Below are 12270 nucleotides of genomic sequence, written 5' to 3'. Positions count from 1 at the left end.
CTGCCCCCTGTTCCTCAGCCACTACCACTCTCCGCGCCCAGGCTTCCTCGGGCTGAGCCCACTCAGGCTTCAGGGCCTCTAGGGCAGCTGGTACCAACACTGTTCTCTTGGAGCCCCCCCCTGGAGATGGAGCCTCCTTCTCTAGCCGCCCCCATCAAAGGGGTCCCTTCTCCCAGACACCCCAACTTTCCCTGTCTAGCCTGTCACTCTTACTTTTCATGCGTATATGTTAACACGAATGCTTACTTGCCTGGCTTGGTTCTGCGTCTCCCCCACAGGAATGCAGCACAAGAGCTGGGACTCTGCCCCCATCTCCCCTCCGTCTCCAGCACTTACATAGATGCCCAACACATGCTCACAGGTCACGCCTCCCTGCCCGTTGTTGGTGGGCACTGCGAGCGTGCGCGTTTCACCCAGGGGCGTCCGAAAGGCAGGCCGGCCCAGGGCAAAGCTCCCACCAGCGGGCTCAGAGCTGGGTGCCTCTTCCAGCTGTGTGCTGGGCAACACTAACTCCCTCTATGAGCTGAAGTTTCATGAGGAAAGGGATCTCCACCTCACACAGGGGTTGTGAGGTTTGGGAGGGGAGATGGAATGAAAGCAAAAGCATTTGAAATTTAAAAACACAAGACAAACACACAAGTCTGTGAGCTGAATTTATTGTAGCACCTATAAACCACCTGCAACCGGCACCCATCAGGGGCCCCAGGACACGACGCTGGGCGTGTGCCCCGCGCCTGCTCGCCGGCAGCCACTGCAGCACCGCTGAAGGGCAGAGCAGCCAGGGCCCCAGCGGCGGCTGTCCCAGGAGGACCCACAGTGGGCTGGGGCCAAAGCTGGCCCCACACTTTTTGTTTGGCTTGCAGGTTTTTAAATTTTTTTATTAGTTGCCAGGAACTTAAAAATCATATTTTACATAAAAATCTGGATTTCTGGCATCCCCAGATTACCAACATTAGGCCTACATTCTTACTTTGTATCAGTGAGCTACAGCTTAATGACAGCCACCAATTTTGGATGAGGATCTGTGCTTTGCTGCAATCTCCATCACTCCCTATTGTCTCTCAGGCCAGTTGCCGTTACCAACTCATTTGTGCAAATAATTCCCGCCACAAAGCAACGTCTGCATCCCATCTTCAGTAACAATGGGGAAGTCAAAGTAGCACTGCAAAAGCCTCACCAGTCAAAGGCCTGCTTCATTTATCCACAACTGACCTACCAGACCCTCGGACACGTGAGTCTGCGATCTGGGGACTAGCCACAGAGGGCAGCCCAGGAGGGGTGTGGCGGTCACTCACACACCTCTTCATACAGTGGGTAAGAGGCAGAAATGGGAAGAGCAGACAGACTCTCCCAAGTCTGAGCCGGTTTGCTCCTTTTGAAGTTCCAGTTTCACGGAACCCCAAAGCACTAGTAAGTAGGGTGGACACTCCAGACACTTGACTGTAACCTGGTGAAGTTGCCAGAGAAATGCCAGACACAGGGAACGCTGTACTGGCGCGCCCTCTGGTGGCCACAAGGCAGCTTTGCAAGTCACTGGGAAGATTTTGACCTTGATTCCAAGGAGCGAGCCCAGCAGTCAATCATCCATGACCCCCTAACTAGGTTCCCCACCCCCACGGGTCCCCAGCTTTGGGCTTCCAGCTACTTCCTTCCGAAAGCCTCCCCGATCTCCATCCCATCCCTCAGCCACCTTCTTGGGCCCACTAGCGCCCATTTCAGTCCCCAGCAGGGTCAGCCCCCTCTCCGGCCTCTTCAGAGTGGGGTCCAGCCTCCATTCTTCACAGCCCCGGGGTTCCCTCCAGGCTTGGTCACAGAGCTCCCCGGTGTTGGCCGGGAGCAGCCCTACAGAGGTGGGGAAGGCCAACCCCGGCCCACAGGCTCTGCAGGGCAGAATGGAGCAGGCGGGGCCCCGGAGAATGAACGTGTGCGCCCCAGGAGCGGTTGCCGCTGAAGATCTGAACTTCTATGTGAAATAAACCAGGCTTTGAAGTTTGGCTTCAAGGTATATACGACCCAGGCTGAAAAACAGGGCGGGCTGGGTCTGGGCCGGGAGCCCCATGGCCGACAGAACCAGACGGTGGGGGTGAGCCGGAGGTTGTCAAGGTTGTTTATTTGAGTAGTTTGTAGCCATCATCATGTTTGATCCTGAGAGGCAAGCAAGGGAGAGAAAATTCTTGGACTCGTTTTGGAGTCTGACACATTGAGGCTGAAGTGGTCTCCTGCAAAGGTCAAGGTCCAGCTGACAGAGCAGAGAGCTCTGACGCTGCGTGGGGCTCCGTCTCAGACCGCAGCAGGCCCCACGCCTGCCCCGCACCCCCACGCAGGGATGCGCGTCCCCGCCTGCGCCCTTCCTAGTCCCCTAGAGAGCCCACCACACAACGCCAGCGGACAGTGACACCTCGTGCACACCCACACTGGCACAAGCACACCGCCCCCGGTCAGGCAGCCCAGGCGCGGCCCTGCGGCTCTCTGCGGGCCCCGTGTGGGGTTCCGGTCCAGGAAGAAAGGCCTCCTGCAGCCTCGCCACCACGGCACAGCGGAGGGTCCCCAGGCAGGCCAGGCGGGCAGCCTCACCAGTTGGCCTTCACTGCCTTGATGTCGCTCACGAGGTTCTGGGCCAGGCAGATGCCAAAGATCTGTAAGAGGGGGCGGGGGTGAGGGAGAGACCGCGGCGGGGGTGGCCCGGGGTGAGCGAGGAGGGGGCACGCGGAGCCCCCACGGTACCTGGAGGAGGGCGATGCCCACGAAGACCCCGGCCACCACGATCAGGTTGTCCTGCAGCCACTTCTCAAACTGCCCCACGCAGCCTTTCGTGTGGATGGAGCCCTGCTGCTCCAGCTCCTGGGGACGTACAGGTGCGGGGCTCAGCCCAGCCGCCAGCGTGGGCCTCGGCGCCCGTGCCCACCACGCCTGCTGCCCAGGGCCCTGCGCCAGGCCTCCCCGCGGCTGGCCGCTCTTGGCGGCGGCTCTCGGCCCAGTGCCCGCTCCTCTGAGAGGCCTTCTCTCACCGCCCAGCCCCGAGTCCATCGCCGGCTCTGTCTGTCTCAGGGGCATGCGTCCCGCGTCTAGGGCGATGCTGGGCACCCAGCGCGTGCTCAGTGAAGACTTGGAAAGAGCACACGCAGCTGTGCCCGTGCCCACAGGCCCACCGCCCCCGTGTCTGACCGCGCCAAGGTCTGGGTGTCGGGATGGTTCTTGGGACCCAGCACCCTCTCCCCACAGATCCTGAGGCCTTTCAGAGCAGCTTCTGAGGGCCCCTTCCCATCCCAGAGCTCCCGCCCCATGCCCCCCTCACCAGTTTGAGCCGGACATCGTAGCCACACTGGGTGTTGAGAACATCTTCCTGAGGAGAAACAGGCCGATAAGCCATGGGTGAGGGGCAACCCCAGGGCCCACGGCGCCCAGCACTGCGTTGGTTCCAGCTTCTCCAGGGAAGCAGAACAGACGTGGCCCCCCCACACCCACCGCTCCTGAGTGAGGCTCGCTGAGGCCGCGCGCCTCTGTCTGGTGCCAGGCGCCCCGCGGCGCACTGGCCTGGGCTCTCTCCTGCTTGGCAATCCTGCCTGCTCGTGTTCTACAAGAACAGGGAGACCTGGCCCTCAGCGTCCCGGCTGAGCTGTGACTGCAGGGATGTCACTGTGAGACGTTTCTGCTCTGGAGGCAGCCACACAGGGGCCAGAGCACCCATGCCCTGCCACCCCAGTATGGTGGCCCGGGGGTATGGCAGCTGGCTGCAGCCGGGAGCCCTGCCACATACACCCATGACTGAGGGAGCGCCCCCAGCCCCGGCCCCCAGAAAACCTTCAGGCTGGCCAGGGGCAGACGCCGCCTGGGCTGTATTTGGCTGGGAACACGGGTACCCAGGGGCCTGCATCTGCCGTCTTGCTACAGTCAGAGATGGGCTTTGCTGAAGGGGCCCAGCTCCGGCTCCCGCAGGCCTCAGACACAAGCTCGCAGGCTGGCGGGGGCCCCACGTAAAGTAGCCTCCTCCCAACAGCCCCAGCCGCCAAGGTGGGGCCAGGCGGCCCTGTGGTGGGCTCTTCCCAGGCTGGGCCTGCACCCAGCAGCGCCCTCTGCCCCACAGCGGGCCCCGCTCACCGCAGGGTCTCTGACGCAGCAGGAGAAGGGCACCCCGCAGCGCTCCCGGCTCGGGTTCAAGTCAGTACAGTTGAAATAGATATTGAGGTTCCAATCATTGGGCCCTCGGGCTCCGCAGCAAGACCACTGGAGGGGATGGGGGAGGGGAGAGAGCCAGGTAAGCCAGGCCCACCCTGTTTGGGGACAAGCTGAGGCTGGAGAGACAGGACCAGGCTGGGAAGGGGCGTAGAGGCAGCCAGGAGGGTGGGCGCTCCCCCACCGCCCCCCAGCAGACAGGCCAGGCCAGGGCCCAGGTGGGTGGGAGCAGGGGGTAGTGGGAAGGGGCTCCTGAGCTTGTCCCCCTAACCCAAGAGGGGCTGAAAAAGGATGGGATGGGGCAAGAACGTTGGCCCAAGGACTGTGGCTTCCTGCGGTACACCCGATGGATGGGGTGCCCGGCCAAGCCCCGTGGGGAGAGGCTCTGCTACCTGCGTCTGTGCCGCGTCTCCCCGCACTTGCCCGGAGCTTTTAAGATCCCCGTCCCTTCCTACAGGGGCAGGAGCAGAGTCCTGCCACCCTCAGAGCCCTCCCACTGCGCTTCATGAACGCACTCCTCAGCCCCCGCCCTGTCTCGGTCTCCGGGCCCAGAACATCATGGGCTGCCCCCACCCCCGTGGCTCGATGGCAAGTGTGGGGCCGTGATGAAGCCAGGAGCTCAGGACCCGGCAGGGGAGGCCGGCGCGCGCAGCCGTAACTCACCGCGGCAGCGCTGGCTGCTGGAGAGCCAGCCCCAGAGGGACCCAGCCCCGCGGCCGCCACAGCAGGCCCTGCAGGCCCAGGCTGGGGAGGGAGGTAAGGCCGTGCGGCTCTGTGTGCGCAGCCTGGCCTGGCCTGCCCGCTCCCCTCTGCCTGGCACCTGCTGCTCCCACAGGGGAGCGCTCAGCCCTCTCTTCACCCAGACTGCCTACCCCACGGGAGCAGCTCCCCACGGAACCCCTGGCACACAGCCCGAGGCCCGGCACACGAGAAACCCACAGCCATTCCGTGTTGAATGAACAAGCCACATCCTAACCACCTGGCTATATGTCTGCCTACCCCTGGGTTCAGAGCTCCTCAAAGCAGACGCCAGCTCTGGTTGGTTCACGGCTGGGTCCCAGTGCGGACCATGTGGATGGCGCCAAAGGAGACGATGGTGTATGTGGGCGTGAACAGGTGCCACTGCATGAGTGGGAGAGAACTTGCAGGTGCGAGGTGTCTAGGATTTTGGGGACTGCTCACTGACTGCTTTTTCATAGAGGTGGGTAATTAAGCTCGAGGGCAGAGCATCTGTCGGCAGCCGCAAACTCTAATATGTTCAGAGGCCAAACAAATGATGTAAATGAGAAAAGAGGGCCCACCGGTATAAGAAAATACAGAGTGGCGGGGTAGTGGCACGCAGAGAGCTCCTGCACTGGCGCAGGGGTGGCGACCAAGCAGCCCCGGCCAGTCCTGCAGGCCCAGGGCCTCCGAGAAGGGGAATCTGCATTTTCATTCCAACTCTAAGTGCGGTGTAAGCCCTGGCCTAGGAGTTGCCAGTTTGGAGTCTCCGGCCTCTGCTCCCCAACCCTGCTTCTCTGCGGGACTAGGCTCACGGGGACACGCAGGGCTGGCGTCCCTCAGGAAGGAGAATGCCCGGCTGTCTCCTGGGGCCCGCCTGGCCTGGGCGGGCGAGGGAAAGGTCCCAGCCCACAGAGGACTTGCTCCCTCACTCATCTGCCCAGCAGGTGCCTCCTGCGGGTGGTGGCCAGTGCCGGAGGCCGGACTCACGTATTCCTGAGCAAAGTCAATGAGGTTCTGGAGGTCAATGTCGTCCCGATAGGCCTTGACGTTGTTGTTGATGAAGAGGTTGAGCTGGTCTCGTATCCAGTCCTTGAAGACAAAGGCCAGGATCCCCGTAGCCAGCTCCAGGAAAAAGATGAGGCCGAGGAACACTGAGAACTGGGGGTGGGGACACACAGACGGCGGGGGTCAGAGACGCAGGGCCTAGGGGTGCTGCCAGGCCGCGCTCAACCCTCTACCCCGGACCCGAGACAGCCCGGAGTCCCTACCTTCTATCATGTTAGTGCTGTTTTATGTTGGTAAAGACTACTGTCCTTGTCTACCATTCATTACGCTTCCTCTGGTAATCACCGGGGTTTTTTTGTCTTTGTTTTATATGTTTGACTTTGTTTTTGCTTTGTTTTGTTTTGAGAAACCACCCTTCAAAGACACCTTCAGTTTCTGTGGCTCAGCTGGAACCCTCACCTCCTTCAGCATTTCCCAGACAGAGAACTGAGCACACCCAGGAGCCCGCCATTCAGAGCGCTACCTCCCCCGGGATTGGCCCAGACACGGCCAATCAGAATCAAAGAGATGCAACTAAAGGACTTGGACAGGAGGTTGAGAAGAGCTTCTGCCTCCAGTAGGAGTTCCTAGGAGGGCAACCTGAAGCCAGCAGCCACCCTTCCTGGGCATCCTTCGACCCTATGAGGAATGGAACTAAAGCCAGGAGGGACAGAGCTGAGAACAGAGAGGCCAGGCCAAATGACCCCATGGTGGTCCCGGGACCCAAATGTGCCTGCAGCCAGCACACCTGGGAGCTTTTCTTAGCGAGTCAATAAATATCCTTTTATGCTTAGGTCACTGGTTTTCAGTCATTTACAAAAGAAAGGACCCTATAAATATAGATGTACGAACCTGATATTTATTGCTATCACATAATAAAACGACTCCTTATTAAGTCTACACTATGTGTAAGAAAGAAGTGGGTAGGAGGAGGTCGGGGTGCCCCGCGGACCTAAGTGGGGGGCACTCACAAACTTGAGCAGGAAGGTGTTCTCCCGGAGCGCCCCGATGCAGCCGGCAAAACCCAGCACCGACATGACACCTCCAACCACCACGAACAGCCACACGGGGTCAAGGCCTCCCAGATCCGTCAGCGCCGAGATGTTGGAGAGAACACCCTGTGCCAGGGGAGCAGAGGCACGTGGGGGTGCTGGTCCTCCCCATTTCGACCTGCGGCAGCCCCACGTGCTAACCCCCCCCCCTTACCTTCTCACCCCAGGCCCAGAGGCCGATGGCCAGGAACAGGGCTCCCAGCACCTGCAAGAGCAGAAGCAAGGGGCTGAGAGCTGGGGCGCCAGCATGCCGCTTCACCCCTGCACTCGGGGTCTTCGGGGGAGAGAAAGGAGGAGGGCGAAGGGCTGTAAGGAGGAGTCAGGGTCCTTTCCGCCTTCCCAGCGGCGCGTCAGTGCTTCCTCCTCACAGCACATGGCCTGGAAGATGGAACACCGCCCAGCCCTGGGATGGCCGTCAGGGCCCCTCCCTGGAACCCAGAGCTGGAGCACAGGGCCACCAAGACACTCGCACCAAGTGTCCTGAGCCTCAGCTCGCGCCCCAGCCCGTGCTGGGGCTCAGGGCCCCTGCCTCGGCCCCTCCCAACCCCAGCCCTGCAGCGCTGTGACCGCCAGCCCACCCCCACTTCGCCATGTCTGCCAGAGGCCGTTTTCTGTCAAGTTCCATCCTCAGAGCTCAAAACCAAAGTCCCCTGCACAGAAAGGGATCTGACGCAGAGCAGGGCCCAGCAGAGGGGCCTCAGCCCCGGCCAGCGGCTGCATCCGAGGAACCACGCGGCCCAAGCTCTGCCTGGGCCTTCCGAATGCCGCCCGCCACCCTGCCTCCAGTCCTTACGGGGAAAGGCCCGGATGTCAAGGCCGCCTGACCCTGGGCAGATCCTGACCAGCCATCACCTGCTGCCCAGCCCAGGGCCGTGAGGCCACTTGCTCAGACCTCCCACCACCCCCCCTTCTCTATAGGCCCCTCCCTCGCAGCACCGAGCCCACCTGTAGTGCCCCCCCCCAATCCCAGGCTCCTCCCACTGCTCTGTTCTCTTTAGAACTGTCTTTCCTTCCCTCCCCTACACTGCATCTGGGATGTGAAACCACACACGACTTCTGCCTCATCGGGCTTGACCCGCCCATGCCTTCAGACAGGCTACGGCCACTGCTTTCCTCTCTCTGAACCCCTCAGTGATTAACGCAACATCATCTTTGACCCGTCTCTCCTCGGCCTCCCTCCCAGCTCCTCTGCTTTACTGCCCCAGGCAGCTGACCACGCCCACTGCCCGCTGGTTCCAGCCTCAGTCTTCAGCCCTTCCTCCCACGCATACTCATTTTCCACACCTTCATGACACTGACCGCTAACATTGCCGGACCCCCACCCAAGCCTCTCCCTGGCTCCAGATGCTTAACTGCAGAAACTTCCTAGTTCCATGTTCTGTTCCAGATGCTGGGAACACATCGGCAAATAGGACAGCTAGCTCTCAGCCCTCACGGAGTTAATGCCAGTTGGGGAAATCCACAGTGAGCAAACAAGGTAATTTCAGTGACCAAATGATCCTTTAAAGAAAATCAAACAGGGCAGCACCATGCAGAGTGACTAGGGGTGACTGGGGGTGGGCTCTAGTTAGGGAAAGTGGTGACCTTTTAGCTGTGCTTTAAATGTTAAAAAGGTACAGGGGGGAGAAAAGACTTCTGGGGGAGAAACTGGCCAAGGAAACGAGGTTCAGTCAGTTTCGGTTGTGCAAGGGACCAGCTGAAGGGGGCAGGGCCTGACCCCAAGGGGTGCTGAAGGCCCTGGGAAGGAGTCTGGATTGTGTTCTAGTGAGAAGACCCTGGAAGATTACGAGCAGGGCAATACCAGGATGTGCATCCCATTAAAACAAAAAATCTCTGGACCTGTTTTGCGGCATCTCCCTGAGGCCGCCTTGACCCCAAACCCTCCCTCTACCCCCCCCGCCCCCCCCCGCCGCCAGGTGGCCTGGTCCTATCAATCCAGCCTTGTAACTTCCCCGGGGAGCTTTCCTCTCCTCCTCCCACCACCCCAACTCTGCCCCAGCCCTCCTCCCTGGTCTCCCCACCTCCACCCCTGCCCTGCCCCCACCCCAAGCAGCCAGGCAGTTCTGCCTGCGACACAGAAGCGGGGACAGACCCCTCACCAGCACGCAGGCCCTCGCTGCCCCACGCTGCCCCGAACAGAAGACTCAAACTCTGCTCGGCCCAGGGCGCTGGACAAGCCTGGGCCTCTCCAGCCCATCCCCCCTTGGCATTCGAGGGCACCCTCTGCCCAGTGCTCGCCTCACCTCCAGCCCCGCCCACGGTCTGTCACCTTGGCTCTGCACTTAGTGGCTGTGTGTCTCTAGGTGAAATGACTAACTTCTCTGTGCCTGTTCCCTTATACGCAAAATGTAGATAACAATAACGCAGCTTCAAGAACACAGGAAATTATAATTCATTTGATACGCCTAACCCTGGGGGCAGCCTTCATTATCACCCCCTCCCAGGGAGGGAGGCCCAGGAGAGGCGTCCTGCCTGCCTCCCCTCCCCCCCCCCCCCCACCCCCCGACCCCCGCCCGGCTCACAGAGGGACCTGTACCCACAGGCCTCCAGACTTCGCCACCAGGAGAGTCTGCACACACTCCACGCGCTCGGGGAGCTGAGCACTGCGGAGCCAAAGGACAGCCAGGCGGGGGTGACTGCATGGGCCGCATGTGGGGAGGGGGCGGCGCCACTGAGACCTGCCCAACAAAACTGAAGGGGCCCGGCATTTTGACCAAGGCAGCAGGAGCAGAGATTGCAGAGGCGGCAGGCAGCCTTGGAGAGATGAGATGGGGGAGGGAGAAGGGAAAGATGACTTGGCAGCGCCCTGGGGCACAGATGCCACCCTGGGAGGGGCACCAGCAGCTCCCTTCCCAGGACAGGGGCAGCCGCGCCCTGGAGCCTCGGTTTGGTCAGCTGTGGAATGCAGAGTTCTGCTCCCCAGGGCCCGCTGCCCGCCTCCCTCTCCAGAGGGGCGGTCCTCCCCCGGGACTCTGACTCTGGGCACTTTCGGTCCACAAGCCTCCCCGCAGGGGGCTGAAGGTAGAAGGGCTTTGATCCAGCCCCCTTTGCCAGAGCGAAAAGCAAGGCGCCAGGCTCAGGTGCTGGAGAGGAAGGGGGATACGGCCCTTCCCTCCTCGGCAGACTCTCCTCCCTAAACCAGGCTGGGGCTCAGCGTGCACCCCACACCCCTGGGTATCAAAGTGAGTTGGGCAGAAGGGAGGGCCAATCGCACCAAGCGCGCCGCTGAGGCCTTCAAAAAAACACTCTCCCTTCTCTGCCGCACCTTCGGAAGACACAGGGAGACCCCCTTCCTCACACCATGACCGCGGTGGCTGGGACCCGCCCCCCTGCAATCTGTGCTTCCCAACAGTTCCCTTCGGTGGTTTTGGGGGATGGGTGGCCAGGTAGGAGTAGCAGGAAGCACCTAAGCCCTGGTGGCCGGGAGTGGTCTCCCCTCAGTAGAAGACTGAATCTCCTTCTCCCGGCGCCCCCAGCGCAGGGCCCGGAACCCACCCCGCGCTCACCCAGAAGACAATGTTGAAGCCAAACAGGAAGTATTTCCCGCAGCAGCCGACCTCGGGTTCCTGGAAGTGCTGGTGCTTGCCGGGCATGGTGAGCGGCCGCCTGCCGGCCGGGTACCCGGAGCCGGGGCCCGGCCCAGCCCTCCGCGGGCCGCCCTGGGCTAGAGCCGCCCGGGGCCTAGCCCGGCGGCTGCGGCTTCATGGCCAAGGCCACACTGAGACCCGTCGGGCCCCGCCCGCCCCGCAGGGACCGCCCCCGGCGCCGGGGCCGCCCTGCTCTGAGCCCGCTGGGTACCCTCAGAGCGCCCCCGCCCCTAGGCCTGGCTCGGCCCCCTGCGCGACTCGGTCGCCTCTGAGCCCCGCCCCTGGGTCTGGCCCCGCCCGCCCTGGCCCCGCCCCCAGACACCTCAGCCCCCCGCCCCCCGCTTCGCTGCACTTGCTGGCGGGCAGCCGCAGAGAGCGCCCCGGCGTTCTGCAGTCCCTCCTGAGACGCTCGCAAATGGCAGCGCAAGCCACGGGCATGGAGACTCCCCACTTCTCCCCACCCTGCAGGGCTCAGTCCCCGCGCCACCTCAGTCCCCGGCCTTGCTGCGGGAGCTCCTCTCTGGAGAGGAGTGACTACTACGCTGGTGAGCAGATGGAGATTCACGCGCGTTCTTAACACACGTGCAGACGTTTATTACAGTGGAGTCCAATCAGACACGCGGTTCACTCACCGGAGATTCAGCCCTACTTGTACTGGCTCCCACTCGGGCCAGACGCCTCCCGGGTCTTGTGAGTGCCGCGCCAGCTCCTCCCTGCCCCTTCAGCTTTTCAGGGGGCAGACACCCCACCCCCGGCTCAACCCCCTTCGGCGCTTGGAGCCCCCCAGTCTTATCACTCTTCCCTCATCCCAACTTGGGCCTGATTGGGTTCCTTGGTACCTGGGAGTCACACACGATCTCCTTGCAAGGAGGACTGGGGCAGATCCAGCTTTTGGAGGAACTGAATCATACTCGATGATAGAGCCCTCGTTAAAAATCATTCCAATTTTGTTCGAAAGAGTATTTATTTAGAACAAAAACAGTAAGGGCCTTGCTTGAGCTTCATCAAGTTAATCCACCTCTAGCAGAACCACGCTGAGGCCCGACCGCCGCTCTACTCCCCTCCTGGGCGGGGCCTCACCCACCCACCTCCACCTAAGCCCCGCCCTGAGGCCAGGAAGGCCCAGACAGCCCTGGCCACAGCTGAGGGAAGAGGGAGGGACCACAGGGCGCTGTCTCCCTCCTCAGCTCCCCTCACATCCCTCTGTGAGACGACGTGGCTCTCCCTCTAAGCCTCGGCCTGTGACGTTCGGAGTGGGGAGGGCGGCACAGCCCTCCTCCAGGGAGGTGTGGGATTCAGGGTGGGCACCAGGAGGCAATCCACAAAGGTTTTCAGCAGACTGACCACCAAGAGGGGAGGCCCTCCTCCCGGCCCTGAACTCCAGCTCTCAAAGTGGCAGTGGCCTCGAGTCTCACTCCCCGAGAATAGAGGGGTTTGGCCCGAAGGTCCTTAGCTAGCTACCGCCCCACCCCCCAGGTAGGCACAGGGTGAATGATGGATCATAGGTTTGCTCCCGTCATCCTTCCGGGCTGTTGAGCCCTCCTTCTGCCCGTGACTAACCCCTGGATGAAACACGGAAACCCAGGGACTCCCTCCACCTTTCCACTGCCCTGGGTCCTCAGCCTGCATCTCCCCCGGCCCCCCGCCCCGCCCGCACCCCACCCCCAACGGAATGGCCCCCCAGCGTGGGC

At 61.9% G+C, this 12270-nt stretch overlaps 1 protein-coding gene across 1 annotated transcript; it reads right to left on the bottom strand.

Annotated features, from left to right (window-relative positions):
• Window positions 1-1790: 1790 nt before the first annotated feature.
• Window positions 1791-10713, bottom strand: TSPAN17 (tetraspanin 17). Its single transcript, XM_054568009.1, has 9 exons — window positions 10499-10713; window positions 7147-7197; window positions 6912-7058; window positions 5884-6054; window positions 4099-4224; window positions 3296-3343; window positions 2725-2841; window positions 2575-2636; window positions 1791-2145 (listed from the first exon to the last, which is right to left on the bottom strand). Exons 1-9 carry the CDS (start codon window positions 10583-10585, stop codon window positions 2109-2111), a joined length of 846 nt encoding a protein of 281 aa, XP_054423984.1. The 5' UTR covers window positions 10586-10713; the 3' UTR covers window positions 1791-2108.
• Between the last annotated feature and the right edge of the window lie 1557 nt (window positions 10714-12270).

The sequence above is a fragment of the Pteronotus mesoamericanus genome, unplaced genomic scaffold (genome assembly GCF_021234165.1).
Source record: "Pteronotus mesoamericanus isolate MK-2021 breed Mesoamerican mustached bat unplaced genomic scaffold, CSHL_Meso_final contig_2, whole genome shotgun sequence".
NCBI lineage: Eukaryota > Metazoa > Chordata > Mammalia > Chiroptera > Mormoopidae > Pteronotus > Pteronotus mesoamericanus.
This window is presented reverse-complemented; position numbering and strand designations above follow the sequence as displayed.

What these genes read in the sequence shown, in the direction of transcription:
- TSPAN17 (XM_054568009.1), bottom strand. Translation starts at nt 10,585, where the DNA reads ATGCCCGGCAAGCACCAGCACTTCCAGGAACCCGAGGTCGGCTGCTGC. An exon ending in TCTGGGCCTGGGGTGAGAAG is followed by an intron (nt 7,059 to 7,146) that starts GTAAGGGGGGGG and finishes CCCCTGGCACAG; the next exon opens with GGTGTTCTCTCCAACATCTC. An exon ending in GCTGCGTCAGAGACCCTGCG is followed by an intron (nt 3,344 to 4,098) that starts GTGAGCGGGGCC and finishes GTTTCTCCTCAG; the next exon opens with GAAGATGTTCTCAACACCCA.